The 23,627-nt window shown below is 40.5% G+C and overlaps 1 protein-coding gene across 3 annotated transcripts in view; it reads left to right on the top strand.

The window, feature by feature from the left end:
• The window catches only part of ANO4 (anoctamin 4), a 388,767-nt gene that overhangs the window by 320,508 nt on the left and 44,632 nt on the right, over nt 1-23,627 (top strand). For all 3 annotated transcript variants that reach the window (XM_036891459.2, XM_036891457.2, XM_036891460.2), the window contains 3 exons: nt 11,122-11,204; nt 13,901-14,041; nt 17,021-17,185. In XM_036891459.2, coding sequence (XP_036747354.2) covers nt 11,122-11,204; nt 13,901-14,041; nt 17,021-17,185 — 389 coding nt within the window. The remainder of the gene's footprint in view (nt 1-11,121; nt 11,205-13,900; nt 14,042-17,020; nt 17,186-23,627) is intronic.

Raw genomic sequence — 23,627 nt, 5'->3', positions numbered from 1 at the left:
CTGAGCAGACAGTACATTCTGTTACTTGTCAATGGGTATACAAAAATGAGTAAGATGTGATCTTTTTTCCCAAAAATCTCATACTATATTAAGCAACAGTTGGTAATTATAACATAGGGTGATAAGTCCAATTTATAATGGGGCAATGAGGGTCCATGCCATCAACTTCCTGAAGCAAAAAGGAAAAGCAGAAAAGGTTTTACCCAAAAGGAGATCCTTAAAGTAAGTCTTAAATTTGCCAGGCAAAAGAGTTTGGTTCTGGGGAGGTCCTGAATTGAGAACGGTGCAGGCAAAGCTCTGAGAAGGAATGACTTTCAGTGTGATAAGGACATAGTGTTAGCTTCTTAAGAGTGTTGTAACAAAGTAACCAAGTACCAAGCCAACAAACTGGGTGGCTTAAAGGAACAAAATTTATTCCATTACAGGTCTGGAATCTAGAAGTCCAAAATCCAGGTGTCAAAAAGATCAGTTCCTTTAGAGTGCTCTGAAGGGGTATCTGTCCCCTGTCTGTGTCCTAGATCCTTGTGACAGCCAGCGATCCTGGGCATCCCTGGCTTGTAGATGCATCACTTTGAACTCTGCCTCCATCTGCACCTGCATTCTTCCTGTGTCTCTGGGTCTTCCCCGGACAGTCTTATGAGGCACTGGTCATTGGATTAAGTGTCCACCCTACTCCAGTATATCCTCATTTCTGTTAATCTGCAATTACCTTATTTCCAAGTAAGGTCTCATTCTGTGTTTGGGGCTTAGGACAACATATTTGGGGGGGGGGTCCATAATTCAGCCCATAACAGTGCATGTTGAAGGATAAGTTCTGGTTATCACAGGACATTTGGGCCACACAGAGAATCACAGCTTCACCTTGCGGGCAACAGAGAGCCAGTTGATTTCTAAGCTGGGGAATGACATCATCCCTTGTGTCTGGGAAGTAACTGACAACAGGGTAGGGGAGCAGTGAAAGTGGGGACCAGTAGGTAACAGGTAGGCAGGCCCCTTAGAAGGCTATTCCAGTTGTTCAGTCAAAATATCATGCAGAATTGGGCTTTAGGAAAGAGCTAAATTACAGAATAAAAACTTCATATTTAGATATGTTTTCCTAGCTTTAGTTATTTATAGTACACAAAAATTGGGATTAACCTAAATATCAACAATACATTCTTGTATTTGTATCATAAAGCTTATATTAAAAAAGTATTAAATACAGCATAAAAAGTAGACAAATGAAGTGTGATTTTAGGTATATTAAACACTGATGAAAACAGTTATGTCATAGTATTGATGGCAGTTTTCTCTGGGTGATGGGACTATGGGAAGCTTTTGTCACCTTTATTAAGGTGTAATTTACATAAAATCCAGCAATTTTTAGTGTACAGTTCAACAAGTTATATCCAATGTTTATAGTAATTTAACCATCGCCATAATGACAACAGAGAAGATTTTCATCCTTCAAGAAGTTTCTTCATGCCTTTGCCCCTTGATAACCTCTACCTGCTTTATACCAGTATGGTTTTATCTGTTCTAAAACTTTATATAAATAAGAATCATGCAGTATTTAGCATTTTGTGTCTGCCTTCTTTCACTAAGATGAATGCATTGGAGATGTGTGTATGTTGTTATATATATCAGTAGTTTGTTCCTTTTTAGTACAGAATAGTATTCCACTGCCTGGATATACCAAATTTGTTGATGCACTTAATTAATGAATATTTGATCCAATCCAGTTTTAACTATTGTAAATAAATATGAAAGTAATAGGCTATTCCAAATTTCTTGCACATAAGACTTTGTATCTTTCTTGGGGAAATCTGCTGGGCCATCAGATAAGTGAATGTCTAATTTTATAAGAAATTGTTTTCCAAAGTGGCTATGACATTTTGTATTCCCAACAGCATTATATGAGACAGATGTTCCACATCCTCACAAAAACTTGGAATTATCAGTCTTCATAATTTCAGTTCATTCTAGTGGGTATATATCTCATTGTAGTTTTAAGTCCCATTTCCCTAATGACTAATATGTTGAACATTTTTCATAAGTTTATTTGTAATCTGCACATCTTTGATGAAGTGTTTCTTCAAATTGTTTGTCCATTTGTTATCAGGTTCTTATTTTTAAGATAAAAGAGCTCTTTGTATATTCTGGTTGGAATTCCTCTATCATACCTATGTTTGCAAATTTTTTCTCCAGTTGGAGGCTTGCATTTTTCTTCTCCTAATGGTGTCTTTTGAAAAGCAAGAGTTTCTCTTTTTGACAATTAAGATTTTTTCTTTTTTTCTGTCTGTGCTTTTAGTGTTTTATTTAAGAAATCTTTGTGAAACTCAAGATCTCTAAGATTTCCTTCTATGTTTTCTCCTGAATAGCTTATAGTTTTAGCTTATATATTTAGGCCCTTGAGTTATTTCAAGTAGATTTTTGTGTGTTTTGTCTGTAGGTAAGGGTCAGATCCATTTCTTTGCATACATGGGTAACCAGTTGTTCAAGTACCACTTGTTGAAAGACTGGTTCATGTCAGGATGCCCTTCTAATATCCTACATTAGATCAAAATCTGCCAAATTTGTGTGCTTAGACCCTTGTTTTTCCCTAAGTTACAGGTTGCCCACCCCCTATCTAAACACACTGACTTTCTCCAGAAAAGTTTCCAATACGAAAACCAAGACGTTTCGGCTTCTTAAAATGTAGCCCCAGTCCTCTTTCCTGGACCCTGAGATTACCCTCATCTTGGCATTTTAGGTGTTTCACAAACTCTATAGTCATTCATTTACACTCACATTATTACTGCCAATGGCCTACTTAAGATGCTGCAAATTAGCAACCTGTAAAGATATCCTGTTTGGTCCTCACCAATATTAACAATAGACAAACTATTCTCATTTTGAAATTGAGAGAGTCCACATTATACATTTTTATAGTTTCTCTTGAAAAGTTTGAAGATCCAGCCACAGCACAGTTCATGGGAGCTGAGGAGCACCTACCATTTCACATGTGTGCTTCCCTAGTGTGTGGTTTCCTCTTCTAGGTTTTGTACTAATCTGGCTTTTAGCATTTGAGTTTGTGATCCTCACTAAACTCATTCATTATCTGTAGATTTTATAAATTAAGCTCTCAGAAGATGACTTTACTCCTCTATTTCTAAATTCTTGAGAAGCACATCATTTTAACTCTCCTGTGCCTTCTCCAAAAGAACATTCTCAGAAAGTTATAAAGGACTGGAAAAATAAAATCTATTAGTATAATTATTTTCACTTTTTTAAAAAAGGAAATTAGTATAAGGAGAAAAATGATTATGCATATGAAATAAGTCATTCTACTGCCCTAGAAATTAAGATCTTAACTAGTTTTCTGAAACTGCATTGAGTCATGAGACAGCAGGTCACCATCCTGAAATAAAAATAATCCCTTCTCTTCCATATGTACTGCCCATTTTTTTGCTGGCCACAGCTCAATTCTTGTCTTTATACAAACAAATGGAACATAATCTTTTAACATGTTAGTGAGAGACTTTAGACTATGGAATCTTTAAGCCCCTTGTTTTTTTTTTTCTTTCAAAAATGAGAAAAAAAATGCCTTTATAATTATTTTCTGGCATTAGACATAATTCTCCTCTGGCTTACCAGTGTAGACATTTTCAAAATGAAGAATCAAATTAGGCCTTTCAATACCTATTATGTTACCAGAAGGCTAAAATTGGCAGTATGTTTCTTTGACAGCTTTGGGAGTAAAATGTGGGCTTTTTCAGGCCTCCCAGAGGCCTTGCTTCAAAAATTAAATAAATAAATAAGGTAGATCAAGTCCACATCCCAGTTCTGTCATTTACTGGCTATGTGACTTGTCTGTACCTCAGATTCTTCATCTGTAGGATCAAGAATAGCAGCCTTCACAGAAGAGTATGGATCCAAGGGAAGGGCACAGACTGAACACCAGGCTCTCCCAGTAAACCTATAACCCTGGGGTTGTCACTCTTGTTTTTATAACTAGTTTCAGCAAAGTGCTCTTATGGTTGGAAGAATGGGCTTTCTTTGTCTTTTCTTTTTGGCTTTTTTCTGTTCAACAAGAATTTCAGCTCCCAGGTTAGACTGTGGCCTGATAGCTAAAAGACAGCACCCCTGGCTCCTACCCTTAATGCCATTTGTGTCCCTAGTCATTGTGAAAACCCAAAAAACCCTGTTGTGGGTTGAATTGTGTCCCCCAAGATGGTATGTTTATGTCCTAACCCCTGATACCTGTGACAGCAACCTTTGTAGGGACAGGGTCTTTAAGATGTAATCAAGTTGAAACAAGGCTATACAGGATAACTAGTATGACAGTGTCCTTATAAAAAGAGAAAGATGAGACAGAGAAACTCACAGGGCAGAATTCCATGGGAAGACAGAGGCAGAGATTTGAGCAGTGCCTCCATAAGCCAAGGATGCCCAGGATTGCCAGCCACCTGAAGCCAGGAGAGGGGCATGGACAGCCTCCCTCACAGCCTCCAGAAGGAACCAACCCTGCTGGCACCTTGGTTTTGGACTTCCGACCTCTAGAACTGGAGAGAATAATTTCTGCTGTTTTAAATTAAAAGGAAAAAGCAAATCAGGTCCAAATCCCCATTCTGTCATGTACTAACTATGTAAATTCTCTCTACATCAGATTCTTCATCCATAGGATAATGAAAACAATACCAACATTTACAGATTTTTGAGAAAATAAGGCATAGTACTGAGCATGTGATACACTTTCACGATATGGTAACTAAATAAATGGTGCCGCATTTCAGCCTGCCATGGAAACCTAAGATACACAGCTGAAAGGGGAGATTTCCCTGCATAAGACTCTCTGAATGACTTAGGAAGATGACAAAAATAGTAACTCGGTGATTTATTTCTTCCTATCTGCAGAATGCTAACCACAGCCATACTTTCCAGAAAACCCCTTGTATCAGTTAGGATGAGTGAAGTTAGCTGCTGTAAGACACAAGGAACAAAACCTGGATGCTCAATAGAACCCACACCCAAAATCCAACCATGTGTTCCTAGTTGTCAGGCAGCCTTCCACACGCTGTTCAAATACTGAAGTTCCTCTATATTGTGGCTCCATCCTCTTCTGGGTCCTCAGAGTCCTCTCCATTTATTCCACAAAAGGGGAAAAGAAGCATAGGGATGTTACACCTACTTTTTAATTATTTAGTCCGAGAGTAACCCACATCACTTCTGCTTACTTCCCACTGACCAAAACTTGGTTCATGGCCTCATCTAATGGCAATAAAGGCTGGGAAATGTAACCTAAATATGCCTAGAAAGATAAGTAATGATTTGGATAATTTCATAGAAGTCTGCCACAAATGGATTTGAAACTGACAACTGTTTGATTTAAGAAAATGATAATAGAGTGTGGACTGCAGAACATTCTATGCCATGTCCCTTTTGCATCCCTTATGGGCTACATGTGACAGTTGTCTTGCCAATTGGTTTCACCCCCCGGGCAAGTTCACTATGGATTCAGTGAGACTGAGGAATGACAATGTAATGTTCTTGGGGTAAAAGGGTTTTTTTTTTTTTAAATACATGACAGAATATTTTATTTTATTTTTATTTATTTTTTATTTATTTATTTATTTATTTATTTATTATTATTTATTTATTTATTTATTTATTTATTTTTGTGAGGGCATCTCTCATATTTATTGATCAAATGGTTGTTAACGACAATAAAATTCTGTATAGGGGAGTCAACGCTCAATGCACAATCATTAATCCACCCCAAGCCTAATTTTCGTCAGTCTCCAATCTTCTGAGGCATAACAAACAAGTTCTTACATGGAGAACAAATTCTTACATAGTGAATAAGTTCTTACATGGTGAACAGTACAAGGGCAGTCATCACAGAAACCTTCGGTTTTGCTCGTGCATTATGAACTATAAACAGTTCAAATATGAATACTCATTTGGTTTTTATACTTGATTTATATGTGGATACCACATTTCTCTCTTTATTATTATTATTTTTAATAAAATGCTGAAGTGGTAGGTAGATACGAGATAAAGGTAGAAAACAGAGTTTAGTGTTGTAAGAGAGCAAATGTAGATGATCAGGTGTGTGCCTGTAGACTATGTGTTAATCCAAGCTAGACAAGGGCAATAAAACATCCACGTATGCAGAAGATTTCTCTCAGAACAGGGGGGGTGAGGTTCTAAGCCTCACCTCTGTTGATCCACAATTTCTCACCTGATGGCCCCCCTGCGACTGTGCCTGTCTTAGGTTGTTCCTCCCTTGAGGAATCTTACCCGTCTCTGGCTAACCAGTCATCTTCCGGGGCCATACAGGGAAATGTGAAGTTGGTAAGTGAGAGAGAAGCCTTATTGTTTGAAATGGTTAGCTTTTTACTTCTTTGCATATTTATGCCCTGTGGCTTCTATGCCCAGCATTTGTCTTGAGGTATCTTTACCACTTGGAAGAATTATGATACTCGGTAAATTTGATATGAGGCACGAATTCTATTTAAGGGTTGTAATTAGGAAGGAAGAAGAAAAGCTATAGAAGTAGCAGGCGGAAGAAAACATGCGAAGATTGATTATTTCTTTGACATATCTTCTTGTAGAGTAACTTCAGCATGTATAGGTTTTAAACTACTACTTAAATTGCGTACACACATTAACATAATAGGACTATAGTTACCTAACCAAAGCATACCTGTAATTACCAGCCATCTCCAGTGAAACCAAGAAAACCAGTTAGGCACCTTAGGCATTTGTGAAAACTTATCTATGATATGGTGGATATTGTCCAACTGAACTTGAACAGTCTGAGAGAAATCAGACAAATTAAAACAACCCCTTCTTGGGGAATGTTCACATCCCTTATGTTCTTTTGGTAAAAGGGTTTATTACCCAGCTTGTTTTCCCAGTGATAGGTCGAGCACTAGAATTATGTCTGCATCCAACAGTCTGCAGGTCTGTAATCCTCCTTCATCTCTGCCTCCATCCAGAGCACTGGGCAGAGCTCTTTATATAGTGACTCAGTCAGTAATAGCTCATTGCCCTTGGGTGTGGAAGCAGTAGCCTAGCAGCAGGCCAGTTACATCACCAAGTAGTTTGGGTTCAGGTGAGGATCCTGGCCATAGGAATCTTCACTTTATCCACAGAATGGATCTTTGAGGACAGTTGGTAGTCTTTGCTACACTGTCCATGCAACCAAATACTGGGCATGGTCATCAGAACAGAATGATATTTTTACTGCCAGACAAAAGAGAAGCATTACTAACTTTTAATTTGTCATATTAATTTGTTATTCATTTAACTGACATTGATGCATTCAGAAGATACAGCTGCATATTCTTCAAATTAATGTCTTGTAAGATTTAGGAAAGTGAGAAAAGAGTAACTTGTTACATTGCCTTCACTTTCATGACAGCATTTCATGTGTACATTTATTGTGTCTATGGATACCTGTCACTGTGCTAGATTCTGGGGATATAAAGACAACTAAAATATAGCCCTTATTCTCAAACCCCCAAGCTAGTGGTAGAAACTATTACATTTTCTGCTGTTGTTTTTTAAGTGCTGAATGCTGTGAGCATCCCTGACCTAGAGCTACGTGCACAGCTCAGCACAGGGACAGAGTGAGGGTTCCAAGGGAGTGGTGGCAGAACATGTAGGGCCAAATCCAGAAGCGAGCGTAGGAGTTGACCAGATGGACCCAAATAGGGACGACCACTACAAGCTGAAGAAATAGTGTGGGCACAGCTGAGAAAGTGGTGAAACAGCCCAGGTGTGACAACCACTAGCGATTTACCCAGAGTCTAGGGTACAAGTTGGGGCAGAGTAAGTTGGGCCCAAGCAAGCTCATTAGGAACCTTGCATCCTGGCCTGCTAATGGGGGCTTTTTCTGTAGGTGATATGGCTTCATTGACCCCCAAGAGACCTGGTCACATCTGGACTGAGAAAAATCATTACCTACACAGCAAGATAGATCGGAATCTAAGGAGTTCAAAACGCTAGCAGTAAGGTTAAACCTTCTCATGCTTTCCCTGAGGAAAAGGAGATATTTCAGACCAGTTTTTTGATGGAAAGAATTCCATATATTAGAAAATCTTGACAAAATAGTTAGGAGCTTTAAGTCTTTTGAGAATGAATCCATACAAGAAATATACTTTTCAATCAAACTCCTAATAGTGCTGGGTGGTATAAGACAAAGATATATATTAATATAAAGGTATATCTTTATATTAACATAAAGATATAAACATATATGTAGCATAAGCCAGCCCCAAAGGAGACAGCAAAGTGTGGGCTCCTGAAGTAAAACAGCTCAAAGTGCAGTGGGCTCCCAGGGGTGTAGATATTTAGATAAGTGAGTTTAATTCATGGAATAATAAGGGTGTGAATTGGAGCTTTGCCTTGGAAAGTGACAACATGTATTAGTTCAGTCATGTCCTAGTTGATAGAATCAGAAGCAGATTCTTCTTCCTCAGTGGATATTTTCACCCATAAACACTCACTAGAGAATGGCAACTGTACAAGCAACCCATGGCTTTTTCTCATCCTCCCATGTTCTAGAATGGAAGAGAAGAGAGGATTATTAACCAAAGAAAGGAATCATTGGTTAGTTTCTCCTCCAAGCAGGGTTTAGCACGTGCTGGGAGGAGAAAGGTGGTGGAATGTTTCTGACAGCCACTGGTCCTTAGAATTCAGTTCCTTTGGACAAGAAGCACAGTTGGGCTGGTAGGGCTTGGTGGGAGCAGCAACAGACAGTACGACAGATGGGATGCGTATCCTGTGGCCTCAGGCTGTCCCAGAATGGTCCCCTATCACGCCTCTCTGTGGCCACAGGGTACAGAACTGACTCCTATGGAAGCAGCCATACAGTCACAGGCTGGCTACTCTGTCTCTCCAAGGCCAGGGAAAACCTGGAGACCAAAGAGAGAAAGTCTCTACAATGTGGCATTTGCTTGAGAGGCCAGAGGACCAGTAAAGGAATTGTCCCAAGGACCCCACAGAAAGACAAGCTAATTTGGTGAGGCAGAGGGCAAGTGTGCAGAAGAGAGTTAGCATAGCAGGCTTGCTTTAAAAAGCTCTTACAGGGTTGGCCCTTGCCTGGTGTGTGGGACCTTAGCGGAACTGGAGTTTCCACCCCTCTTACTGCTGAGAGTATCTCATTGTGCATAAACTGCTAATTGTATGATTCGGGCCAACCACCTGATCACCTTCAGAGACTCTGGAGTTCTGGTGCTGGGGAGAGGGTGCCTGTGTGATCAGCCCCCCTGTAAAAGCCTGGGCACTGAGTTTCTAATGAACTTCCCTGTTGGAAAAGATTTTGCACACGCTGTCACATCTTGTTACCGGAGGAATTAGGCATGTCTCCTGGTAACTCCACTGAGAGAGAATCCTTGCAAGCTTGTACCCTCTTTCTTCCAGACTTTGCCCCAAGCATCTCGTCTCTTTGATGACTTGGCTTTGTATCCTTCCATTGTAATAGATCTCAGCCATGAGAACCCCTATATGCTGAGTCCTGTGAATCCTCCTAGTCAGTCATCAAACCTGAAGGTGGTCTTGGGGACCCCTGACACAACTCTCCCAGAAAGCACTCCCATGGAAAATGTCTGCTCAGCCTTGGCTATATTAACCTCCAAATAAATATGTCTATTTTAATTTCCCTCTTTTAGAATTAAACACTTGGTTATTTTAGGTGTGGCTTTCTTATTAAGACCCAAAGGTCTGGGAAAGGACCTCGTGTTTCAAATGCATTAATGAGGCTGCTTCCCATGTATGGATGTTCTCATTAAGAGGGATACACAGAGACTGTAAGTAGCCTCCTGTCAGCCCAGGTCAGAGCTTTGCCATAAGATGAATTTGTGCCAAACTTAAGGGGAAAATCTTAGAATTCGTAGAGCAATTTGAATTTTGGCATTTCAGTTAAAGGATTATAGACCCTTATTGCTACCTCCCCTTTGCTTAGCAGGAAACTGAGAATTAGAAAAGCTTATTAATTTGCCAATAGCAGCACAGCTTGTATCTGAGCTAGATTTCTAGCCTAGGAACACCTAGGCTCATGCCAGAGAGCTCTTAACATTACCCTATACTGTCTTCCCAGTTACTTATTTTACAAATCTATGTTCTATGTCTGAATACCACTGAGAAGGTAGTGTGAGCAAGACAGAATAGGAAAGAAGGCAGTAACCATCTCTCTTTGGAACGGGCATTTTGATATTTACCTTTCTTCTTGAAACTGATTCCAAATAGATGACATATATTTGCCTCTATGAGTCTAAAGATACAGCCAGGCCCAACAGAGAGAAATCCACCATTTCTGTCTCCTAGGAGCTGTGTGATACCCTCAGGTATAGTCATCCTCAAAGCTGGGTGTGTGTTTGTCTCCTTCCCTTGTTTGGCTTGACTTCCAAGGCAGCAAGATTATGTCTTGATTATTTTTTTTATCTTTGTCATTGAATAATGTTAAATACTTGAGTTGAGTAGATATCTTTTAATTGAATAGAAAGTTACTTTAGCTGAATGAGGGTAACCTCCAGATTTCCCTGGGCGGTAAGGCCAGCTACCCCACAATTTCTTGAAAAAGGTTCTTAACGGAATTTACCCTTTTGCCTTGATGTGACAGCAAAGAGATGGTTTGGAGAAAGGGAGAAGCAATAGGACTCCTTCCTCCAATAAGTAGCTCCCTCCAATGAGACAGTAAAACACATTTTACATAGTTGTTGGGTAGAGTTTGGGGGACAAGAAATCATTGCCACATACATGAGTGCTCCTAAGTTTTACTTCTGCTTTTCTGCCCCTCCCTGCCCTTCGCTTTAAAAAGTAAATACTCTTATCAATTAAAAAGATGTTGGTAACCTAATTCTCTGTATTCTAACATCCCAGGAGCTGTGTCATTCTAATAGGTCTCTTCTGCTTTGACTTGCAAATCAACTTAATTCAGCTCTATGAAATCTCTAATTTTTCATTATGCTTGACACAAGCTTAGTAATTCTCAGAAAAATGGTCTTTTTTAAATGAAGTTTAGCTAGACTTTCTGATATTCAAGGCTGCTGACACCAACAACTGTCGTTCTATGCAATGGCTTCATTGTTCAATGGCACAATTAACAGCATAGTTTTATTTGAAAATGTGCTTGTCTTTCTCTGCTTGTTCCAGCGACAGTTTTCCTGGAGTTTTGGAAAAGACGGCGAGCAGTAATTGCTTACGACTGGGATTTGATAGACTGGGAAGAAGAGGAGGTTTGTACTATTTACCCCAGAATTTTAGAAAATCAATCCATCGAGAAATACATAGTCCGCTTGTGTTACGACTCTGCTCTGTGAGAGAAGTCAGGTTTACTCATAAAGCATTTTCTATACCTGTCTTTGCAGAAAACTGCAAGCAGTATAACTAGCAGAATGTTTTTTAAAGACCAGTTTGATTGCTTAGCAGAATAAAATTCCATGGCTAAGTAGAGCGTTTCACTTGGAGATAGAGGCATCGAAGAATTGGTAGTAGATTTGTTTCATTTTGTTAACTATTACGCATTTTCTTCAGCAAGAGAAGGGTATTCGTTTTATGACTCTAGGCCCATGGAAACAAACCTTATAAGACAACTGTCCCAAGGAAATGTTTCCAGGAGCTCTCCAGAACCCTGGGCAGAGCCCAGATAATGCACAGGCTCAGAAGTGTTACCTCACATGGAAAATGCTGAGGAGAAATCACTCCTCAGGTGGCCTCCTTGGAGCAATAAGCTAAATGCAAGGGTGGCTCCAGATAAAACTGTCAGGGGAGTGATAAACTCAGACTCCACTTTCTCAGCACATTTCCCAGCCCCATCTCTCTCCCTTTACCCCTTCTGGGCCAGTATACTGTGCCCTTGGCTCACCTCTCGCCCCCTTCCTGTCAGAAGTCTTGGATACCCACGCTGGGCTTGGCCACCATGTGCCGCCTCGGGCCCCGCTTTCCCTTGATGTCCATCCAGGCCTGAATTCGGTGTTCCTTCCTCCTCTTCATTACCTCTCGCCTCTCCCGAGTCTGATTGCCTTAAAGTTTTGATGCGCCAGTAAGTCAGATAAACTACTCACATATAAGTGATAATGGGTGTTAATGGGCGTTTTCCTTCCCAGAGACACACGTATCAATTTTTAGACAGTAAAAGGAACCTTCTAGAAACATAAATGAGAATTGTAGCCCAGTGGTAGGTTTACTCTGGAAGATGATAATTTGGAGAGGTATTTTTGGTTTGGGGTTTGGTTCTCAAATCATCCCTCGGGAATGAATGACTTTTCTCCTTATGCCCATGCAGTTTGGGGCAGTGTTTAGATGTAGAGGTGACACTGGAATTTCCAAAAGACCTTGCTCTTCTGACAAGGCCTCTCATGCTTTTGTAACTATTCTCCAGAAAATTATTTTTGGGGTTTGAAAACTTGACTATAACAAAATACCATAACAAAGGATAGACTGAGTGGTTCAAACAACAGCAATGTACAGCTCTGGGGGCTGGAAATCGGAGATCAAGGTGTTGGCAGGATTGCTTTCTTCTTAGGTTTCCAGGCTTCTCTCCTTGGTTTGTAGATGGCCGTCTGTTACCTGTGTCATCATATCATCTCTGTGTGCATGTCTGCATCTAAATTTCTTATAAGGACACCAGTCATATCAGATTAGGCTCACCCGAATGACCTCATTTGAACTAAATTACCTCTATACAGACCCTGTCACCAAATACAGTCACATTCCAAGGTTCTGGGGGTCAGTGCTCCAACGTAAGGATCTTGGAGGGACACAATTCAGCCTGTAACACCCAGAAATGCAGGTCTGGCTCTGTGATTGGCCTTAGTTCCTGGAAGATTAGCTCAGTGATTCTTTTATGATGTTTATACCCTGAAAAGTTCAAAAGAGTTTCCCAGAGAAGCAGAAGATTCTAGGTGTGTTTTGTTTCTCTCGAGTGGACTCTCGAGTGTAACTGGCTAACATAAATGCAACTGCATATCCCCGACCTTCCCCATTACCTGCTCCTCGGTGAAGTCCAGCACCAGGCTTATCCTGTGGCCAGAGGGAGGCTGCCCTTCTGCCAGCTGCCTCTTCACTTTCCGTCAGGACCTTCATCTGAGTCTTGAGTATTTCTGCCCAGAATAACTCAATTCCCGTTTCACCAGAGTTTCCTCATTTTCCTGCCTCTTGCAAGACACTCAAACAAAACATGTACTTAATTAACTGGAACCACTTCAGCATACCCCCCTGCCAATTTCCTGTTCTTAATCTGATTGCTTTCTAGTCAGCTTTTCAGGTTAGTTGAGGCTCAACAAAGTGAAATAAAATCTCAGCTTGATTTAGAATTAGAGGAGCCTTGATTCGAGGTGGATTTGAAAGTTGTTTACCTTGTTTTCAATTCCTATTAAGAATACATTTAAAAATTGATTGGTTAAAGGTGGGTGATTCTTACAGGACCTTATTAAAAAAGAGACTCACCATGCTATTAATTACCTAAATAGAAACATTTTTTTTAATTGTAGGAGAAAACTGAAAATTATATTGCCATTGTAACTCACAAAATGGGTTCTGAACATTTTGCTGTTCAAAAGATGTCTTCATCCTGGTGTCCATATCATTTCCTGGTAATAAAAGTTAAAGTTCATTAGGTATCTCAAAGCACTAGGGATGCAACAGGTGGTCCCTTTTCTCATTCTTAATTTCTTTCCTTAAGCATAGTTTAATAAAATAAGTCACACTTAACTATTAGTCTAAATTGTATTGCCTTGATAATAAGTCTGGATAGTCATCCTTTAGATTTTCTTGAAATGGCCAATTTCCAAACATTTAAACCTCAGTCTCCAACCCCCCTCAATGACTGTCTGATTAGTGTTGATTCAATTTTATGATGGAACAAAATATTTTTTTCTTATTGTATGTGCGCCTCTTCAGTGTATAAAAAATGTGTCTGCTTGTTCTTTAGGAAGAAATAAGGCCCCAGTTTGAAGCCAAGTATTCCAAGAAAGAGCGGATGAATCCTATTTCAGGAAAGCCAGAACCTTATCAAGCATTTGCAGATAAATGCAGCCGACTGATCGTTTCTGCATCTGGAATATTTTTTATGGTTTGAAACTTTTTTTAAAAATTCTGTTTTATAACATACAAACCCATAGCATGGTAACGACAGTCATCACACCAAGCATTTGCTTAGTTGTATGAAACCTTTTTGCACATTCAGTCATTTAATTCTCATGACAATTCCATGAGGTGGTCAGGGATGGTACTGCTGTCCCCACATTACAGATGGAGCAACTGAGGTTCTGAAAGTTCAAGGGGCTTGTCCAGGGTCAGTCAGTAAATAGCCAGAGCTCACACCCCAGTAAATAGCCAAGAACCTAAGACATCTAATCTAATGTTCTTTCTACCTGCCTCCCTGTGCCATGCTGAAAGGAACTAAAAATAGGAGCTACGACTTAAAACAGTGTCTTCAAACTTTTTTTATCATGCTCATGTAAGAAATAAATTCTCTGTCTTGACCCAGTATATGCCATGCAAATGGATGTATATAAATCTAAATGTAGTAACTGAAGCAATTCTCTCTTCTATGAAACACAATGAGCTCCAATATTTTCTACTTTATTTTAGTCTTTTTTTTTAAAAGGCCAGCTCTAACTTCCTAAAATTGATTTACAGACTCGCTAATGGTTATATCAATTTGAAAAACACTAACTTGAACCTTGGTTCTTAGTGTCTCCTAAAAAAGAAGCTGTTTTGTGATCAACTGTGACCCTATTAATTACTGAACAAAATATATGCAGAGTTTTCAGAAATGCCATGTTAGAACAGTAAGGGATGGTTAGGATTCCTTCTTCTTTTCAAATGGCAAGTGCATAAATATGTATCCTAGATGATTAGAGTAGGAAGGACAATACTACAGCAAATCCAGACAACCTACCTCCTTTAGCCAGAAAGAAACGGGGAAATGAAAGGTGAACAGTGTGCCCAAGAGTCTCTCAGCTCAGATCAAGATTCAAATCTGTGCCCTTCTATAGATACTGCTTGGTAAACGTGTGTTATTCTTTGCTTCCTATAAGGACATTGGGATTTATTGTCTTGGTTTTTGTTTCTCAGAAGATCTGTAGACATAGATAAAGCTTTCATTATTGTACAGATGGGGGACCTGGAACATGGGAGGCCAAAGCCATGGGGAGGACAAGGTACTTGCTGAAGGTCACACAGCTAGGGAGCAGCTGAGCCAGGACTCAGGCCTGACTCCCGACTGAGTCCAGGGTGCTGTCCATTACACCATATTGCCCCCTTTGTCTGAAATGCAGTGTGGATTTCACCTATTTCCTTTCCAACAGCTCAAGGATTAAGACATGAGCAGGGTTTTGTTTCTTTATTATTTGTATTATTATTATTGCCTGTTCCAGCTAGACTTCATACTCAAGCTTTTAGAGTATACCACTTACAGTAATCCAGAAATAAGAGTTTACATAAAACAGAGGACCATTTCTCTGAAGAAAGGAATCTCTCAGTCAGCAGAGGCCATCCTGAGGCCCAGCCTTAAGATTTACTTTTTGCTAACCAAGTAGGCTAAGGTCGCTCCTCTGACTTATTAAGTGAGTCACCTAATGAAAGTCACAAAACTTTGGAGTCTCAGATTCCTATTATTTCATGGAGATAGAAGCCATGCCATATCCTCAAATACCATGAAATCTTCAGAGAAAGATGTCTCAGTTAAATCTGCATTCATATCTGATTAATAAGAGATTGTGCACCTCACACATAGTTGGTTTAGTCAGCAAGAAATAACTGGAGACCTACCAAGCACCTGTAATTATGCCAAGGCGCTGCAGAAATGCTCGTGAGCAAAACAGATACCGTTCCTGCCCTAATGGCTCCTACAGTGAACGCCCCACAATGGTGGTTTCACCTTCCAAGGTGTCTGTTCCCTCAGACCCACCACGGTCTGCAAGCAGATGATCCTCCTTCTGGTATATCATCAGATCAACGATAGCCTAATGCTCCATCACAATGCCTAATAAGCCACTCACCTCACTTCCTCTCATCATGTAGGCATTTCTCATCTCACATCCTCACAGGAAGGATGAGTACAGTGTAAAAAGATTTCGAGAGGAAGAGAGACCACATTCACATAACTTTTTTTTACAGTATGCTGTTACAGTTGTTCTGTGTTATAATTAGTTATTGTTGTTAATCTCGTACTGTGCCTAATTTATAAATTAAACTTCATCACAGGTAGGTATGTAAAGGAAAAAATTTAGCATAGGTAGGGTTCAGTACTATCTGAAGTCTCAGGCATCCATGGGGGCTCACGGAACACACACCGCATGGACAAGGGGAGACTATCATACTTCTAAGTGGGGAGGCTGACAGACTGACAAATTTTAGAAATTTTAAGTAGGGACCTGAAAGAAGAGTATAGGTACTGTATAACAGAGAAAAAAAGTCAGGGGGTCATAAAAAAACTTCAGTTCTGAAGGGATTCCTGAGCTGAGATGTGGAAGCTGAGTAGATGGTACCTAGGCTGTGTCTGTGCTCACCGTTGGCATGGGAACGGATGGGTCAGCAATTTAGGCAAAGGAAATGGTCATGAGATTAAGGGTGCTTTAGCCCATGGGAAACAGTGACAGACGGTCTGGAGCCCCCAGAGGGAGGGGAAAATGGCCCTCAGTAGGGCTCGAGAGAGTCTTGGAGCCCACCCTAAGGGCTGTGCTTTTATCCTAAGAGTAAAAGGAAACCAATCAACAGTTTTAAACAGAAAAGTGACTTTCCAAGATTTCCATAATAAATATTTGTTCATGAGCTCAATATTCTGCTTAATAAAATGTTACCCCTTGGCTTATATAAATTATCAACCTTCAAGCTCTGTCGTTTTTCTATCTGAACAACAAAGAAAATACAGACCAGAGACGGTATTAGCCACAGCGCATGTTGTATGCATTTTGCTGTGGCTTCTTGCGTCAGTACCACTACCGCTTCCTCTTCTCATCAGAGGGTTTTCCAGGTGCCAGGAGCCCTGTTCCTGCGCCATTCCACCCTGACGCTCCCTCGCTTTCCTTTCCCGCCTTCCTGCCAGATCTGCGTGGTGATCGCGGCCGTGTTCGGGATCGTCATTTACCGGGTGGTGACCGTCAGCACATTCGCTGCCTTCAAGTGGGCGTTAATCCGGAATAACTCCCAGGTGGCGACCACAGGGACCGCCGTGTGCATCAACTTCTGCATCATCATGCTGCTGAACGTGGTGAGTGAGCTGCACGGTGACCAGCCAGCGCGACAGGGCCTGGCCTGCAGGTGATAGTTTCCTTCTGATGCTAAAGGCCCGGCCTCAGGGAGGAGAGCCGGTCAGGTGTTGCTGATGTCCTGGCAGCAGCGTGCCTGGCATGAGATGTGCGCATGTCTGGGGATTTAGAAGGCACTAGTCAAAGCTAAGCTCTGGGGTTTTCTACAGTGTAAGTTTCAGCAAGGCACGTGCCCTCTGTGAATCTTAGTCCACTCATTTATCCAGTAAGATAATACTATATACTAATAAAGGAAACGAAAAAAAAAAAAAAAGAATGTGATTTAAAGGCCCAGCTCAGAATCCGTGACATAGCTCAGCAGTATTGATTCCTGTTTCCTTTTGATTCTGAGGAACGGGAGGGTGTCCGTAACAAATCATTCCTGGAGATAATGCTGCAAGGGACATACCTTGTTGTTTGTGTTGATTTCAGGCTTTTTTCAATTGCATATTGCAGCCCAGATGCCTTCCCTGACCCCATACATCAAACTGCCATCCTCACCCAACACATTCAAACCCAAACCCCCTACCTTTTCCTTTAGAATCAGCTTCTCCTGCTGCCACCCTCATGGTAGTTGCTCAGACTGAAAACCTTGGCATTATCCTTGACTCCTCTGTTTCTCGCATTGTCAAAACATTTCCAGAATTTGATCACTTTTCACACATCCCCCACTCCCACATTGGACCAAAACCGCAGCATCACCCATCTGGGCTACTGCAGAACAGTCCTGACCAGTCCCCGGGCGCCCGTGGTTGCCCCTCCAAGCAGAGGAGCTTCTTACCTACACACCAGCTCACATCGCTCCGTGCACAATGTCTGGCGGCTTTCCTCTGCTCAGAGTAAAAGTCCGCGTCTTTACATGGCCTCAGGGGCTCCTTCATCTGGCCCCAGTAACACCACAGACCTCCTCTCCTCCCCACTCACCCTGCTCCACGCTGGCCTTCCCTTCGCTCCTTCGATGTGCCGGGCATGCTCTCACGCGAGGACATTTTTCTTGCTCTTCTCTCTGCCTGGAAGATTCTTCTCCACAGGGTCTGCATTGCTTATTCCCTCACCTCCTTCAAATGTTTGTTCAAATGTTACTTTTCTAATGTAGGATTCCCTGGTCACTCAATTAAAAATCACAACCCAGTCGTGCCATCTGACAATTCTGACAACCTCCCATCTCCTTGCCTGCTTTGTTTTTCTCCAGGGCATTTATCACCATCCAGGGTGCTAATTTGAATTTTTTTTTTTATATATTATCTGTCTTCTCCATTAGAATGTAGGCTCATGAGGGCAGAAACTTTTGTATGTTTTTTTTTTTTAACTATTGTCATTTCCTAGTGTATAGAATAGAACAGGGCCTGGCACATAGTAGGACCTCAGTAAATTGTTGTTATTTGCAGAATAAAAGGTAACGGCTGATATTGTTAGACTTCAGGTCAACCTATACATCAAAATACTGGCATTAGAATTTTGTTAGTAAGTAAGATGATGTATGTGGAGTGCCAAGAACAGTGTAAGGCATGGAGTTGATGTTCAATTAATTGTAGTTCCCTCCCTCACCCTTATTGTGATTTCATTTGAAATATGGGTTATAATGCTGAAATGCTCACATTAGAAAAAGGTTTTCCAAAGCCCAAGTAATTTAATATTATTATTAACACAATTTTATCTATTCAGATTGTCATTTCTACTTCTTTAAATAATGCAAAATTCCATAACCAATAAACTGCAATTCCTAAGAGAATTCACCCAATGCAATAATAAAGAACTTTATTTATGTTTCTTAGGTGAACTAGTATTCACTGAGCTAATGAAATATAGGTAATTTACTACTATCATTATTAAAAAACACAGGTTCTTCTTTATTAAAGTTTCAAAATCCTGAAGTTATAAAAATGAAAAAAAGAGCAGTTGCTGATCATTTTGACATAATAATTGTGAAACTCCTTGGTCAAGTAGAGATTGAAAGTGGATGTTTGGCACCCCTGGCCTTACCACCTCCTCCCAGGACTCAGCCAGTCTGGAAGTTAATTGTGGAATATATATTGCAAAGGGTAATGATTCATAGTGAATTCACCCAATGCAATAATAAAGAACTTTATTTATGTTTCTTAGGTGAACTAGTATTCACTGAGCTAATGAAATATAGGTAATTTACTACTATCATTATTAAAAAACACAGGTTCTTCTTTATTAAAGTTTCAAAATCCTGAAGTTATAAAAATGAAAAAAAGAGCAGTTGCTGATCATTTTGACATAATAATTGTGAAACTCCTTGGTCAAGTAGAGATTGAAAGTGGATGTTTGGCACCCCTGGCCTTACCACCTCCTCCCAGGACTCAGCCAGTCTGGAAGTTAATTGTGGAATATATATTGCAAAGGGTAATGATTCATAGTGAATTAACCAAAGAGCCAGAGCAGTGAAAGATTCTGCGTCCAGGTAGGATGCAATGAATTAAAGCTCTCTCTTCTCTAATATCCTATTAAAATTTAATTTATAAAGAAATAAATTTCTGTATATATACACAGTAAGTCTATAAATACCTGTTTGTTTTAGGTTTTGAGCAAAATGCCAGTGCTGTCAGAGTAACATTTCATTTAAGTGGAAGCCATTTACCCAGCAATCTCTACTTCATAAGACACAGCCAAGAAAAGAGGAAGTAAACTAAAAATAAAGAAGGGAGCATAGGGAGAAGGAAATGTGTATAGTTCTGGACAAAACAAGGAACTCGGTGAGAAGTGGGAGCTAGACTACATGACATTTTACATGTTCATCTAACAAAGAGTGTCAGAGTGACCAAAATGGATGGTGTAGAGTCCACACACTAGAGCTCACATGTATGATTCTTACGAATGCCCTTAAGCTGTATTTCCATTTATTTTAGATAACTTTGGTGCCCTGACTTCTCAGCTGACATCAAACTAGAATAATTGAAGGTTAGTAAGGCAAGCATACTGACACGGGCAGGCAATGACAAGCTGTAGCAAGGGGAAGGAAAGGAAATGAAAAGCATACATAAGAACTCTCAAAGCAGGAGCATCCAGGACCCTTTGGTGCAGGAACCAGGTGCCTTACCCTTCTCAGCCATCTCGGATGGCATTCCCATCCCAGCACATGTATTTACAGTCCTGTCTTGTGCCCTGAAGCTTTGCAGGTTCTGTTATGAAGGCGACCAAGTGTATAATATAGTTTAGAAAGATTTTTATGAGAATATCTAAAAAGTAAATAAGTAAAAGTAAGTCCTTAAGAGGAAAATATCACATAAAGAACAGATGACAGAATAATGACTATAATGTAGCTTTGACCAGTTCAGGACTCTACTGACTTCTGAAATAACTCCATTTAAGATATTTTCATGTCCCAATAATATACATTTTTTAATACCATTATATACATTATATACATATATACATTACTTTCAACTATGGCCATACTGGTCTTGCAAAAAAAAAAATCATTTATACATTAATCATTAATAAATACATTTTCAATAACTAAATATACAAACCTTGAAAACTAGAATGGTTTTTAATTTGCGTTCATTAAAGGCTCTAAATTTTAAATAATGTAATTGTCCCAGATCACATATTCTGTTTCTAACATTTTGCAAGAGTTGGCCAATTGTAATTAAAAAATAAGATTTAAGAGGGAGGAGCCAAGATTTCGGCTTGAGTAGAGCAGCAGAAATCCCCTCCCAAAACCATACATATTTTTGAAAATACAACAAATACAATGATTCCTAAAAGAGACACCAGAAGACACAGGACAACTGCCAGACTGCATCCACACCTGCAAGAACACAGCGCCTGGTGAAAGGAGTAAGATACAAGCCACAGCCTGGTGGGACCCGAGGCCCCTCACCCCAGCTCCCAGTGGGAGGAGAGGAGTCAGAGCTGGGAGGGAGAAGGAGCCCAGGACTGCTAAACACCCAGCCCCAGCCATCCGGGCCAGAGCGCAGACACACAGTGCATGCGTGGGGTGCTGGATACTAGGGAAGCAGGACAGTAAGACCTGTGAGCAGGTCCCCGCAGCCGACGCCCCCGGGACAAAGAAAAGCGAGTGCTTTTTGAAAGTCTTAAAGGGACAGGGACCCCACAGTTGGATGGAAGCATCCTGGGACACTTAGCCCAGCAGCTGGGAATCCCAGGGAACCCCAGGCACCCTAACCCCCTGGGTGGCAGCGCAGCTTGGAGGCCCCTCACGGTGGTAAACAGCCTCCCACCTGTCTCCCCTCTGACATGGCTCCACCATATTGGAGCAGCAGACCAAGGCCAGTCATGCCCATAGCAACCACAGAGCTTAACTCCACAGCAACCATGGAGCTTAACTCCACAGAGGCCAGGCAAGAATCAGAGGCCCTGTCTGCATGCAGCTGCGCAGCACAAGCCACTGAGGTCGCTGTTCTCCCAGGAGAGGAAGGCCACAAACCAGCAAGAAGAGATGTTCTCCCAGCCGACACACAGTGTGAGCCCCACACAACTACCTCGATCACCATGAAAAGGCAAAAGAATTTGATACAGACCAAAATCACAGGGTCAACCCCTGAGAAGGATATAGACCTAACCAATCTTCCTGAAAAAGAATTCAAAATAAAGGTCATAACCATGCTGACAGAACTGCAGAGAAATATACAAGAGCTAAGGGATGACATCCGGAGGGAGATTACAGAAATGAAACAATCTCTGGAAGGATTTATAAGCAGAATGGATAAGATGCAAGAGGCCAATGATGGAATAGAAACCACAGAACAGGAACGCATAGAAACTGACGCAGAGAGAGATAAAAGGATCTCAAGGAATGAAACAATATTAAGATAACTGTGCAACCAACCCAAAAGGAACAATATCCGCATAATAGGGGTACCAGAAGAAGAAGAGAGAGAAAAAGGGATATAAAGTGTCTTTGAAGAAATAATGGCTGAAAACTTCCCCAAACTGGGGGAGGAAATAATCGATCAGACCACGGAAGTACACAGAACCCCCAACAGAAAGGACCCAAGGAGAACAACACCAAGACACATAATAATTAAAATGGCAAAGATCAAGGACAAGGACAGAGTTGTAAAGGCAGCTAGAGAGAGGAAAAAGGTCACCTACAAAGGAAAACCCATCAGGCTATCATCAGACTTCTCAACAGAAACCTTACAGGCCAGAAGAGAATGGCATGATGTATTTAATGCAATGAAACAGAAAGGCCTTGAACCAAGAATACTGTATCCAGCACGAGTATCATTTAAATATGAAGGAGGGATTAAACAATTCCCAGACAAGCAAAAGTTGAGGGAATTTGCCTCCCACAAACCACCTCTACAGGGCATCCTACAGGGACTGCTCTAGATGGGAGCACTCCTAAGACTAAATAGATGTCACCAGAGAAAATAAAATCACAGCAAAGAAAGCAGCCCAACCAAATACTAACTAAAGGCAAAAAATAAAATCAACTACCCACAAAAGCAGTTAAAGGAAATACAAAAAATCACAGAATAAAACAACCAACATATAAAGAATGGAGGAGGAGGAATAAGAAGGGAGAGAAATAAAGAATCACCAGTGTTTATAACAGCTCAATAAGCGAGTTAAGTTAGACAGTAAGATACTAAAAAAGCTACCCTTGAACCTTTGGTAACCACGAATCTAAAGCCTGCAATGTCAGTAAGTACATATCTTTCAATAATCACCCTAAATGTAAATGGACTAAATGCATCAATCAAAAGACACAGAGTAATAGAATGGATAAAAAAGCAAGACCCATCTATATGCTTACAAGAAACTCACCTCAAACCCAAAGAAATGCACAGACTAAAAGTCAAGGGATGGAAAAAGATATTTCATACAAACAACAGGGAGAAAAAAGTAGGTGTTGCAGTACTAGTATCAGACAAAATAGACTTCAAAACAAAGAAAGTAACAAGAGATATAGAAGGACACTACATAATGATAAAGGGCTCAGTCCAACAAGAGGATATAACCATTCTAAATATATATGCACCCAACACAGGAGCACCAGCATATGTGAAACAAATACTAACAGAACTGAAGGCTGAAATACAATGCAATGCATTCATTTTAGGAGACTTCAACACCCCACTCACTCCAAAGGATAGATCCACCAGGCTGAAAATAAGTAAGGACATGGAGGCACTAAACAACACACTAGAACAGATGGACCTAATAGACATCTATAGAACTCTACATCCAAAAGCAACAGGATACACATTCTTCTCAAGTGCACATGGAACATTCTCCAGAATAGACCACATACTAGGCCACAAAAAGAGCCTCAGTAAATTCAAAAAAGATTGAAATTCTACCAACCAACTTCTCAGACCACAAAGGTATAAAACTAGAAATAAATTGTCCAAAGAAAACAAAAAGGCTCACAAACACATGGAGGCTTAACAGCATGCTCCTAAATAA

The sequence above is a fragment of the Manis pentadactyla genome, chromosome 10 (assembly GCF_030020395.1).
Source record: "Manis pentadactyla isolate mManPen7 chromosome 10, mManPen7.hap1, whole genome shotgun sequence".
In the NCBI taxonomy this organism is placed as follows: Eukaryota; Metazoa; Chordata; class Mammalia; order Pholidota; family Manidae; genus Manis; species Manis pentadactyla.
This window is presented reverse-complemented; position numbering and strand designations above follow the sequence as displayed.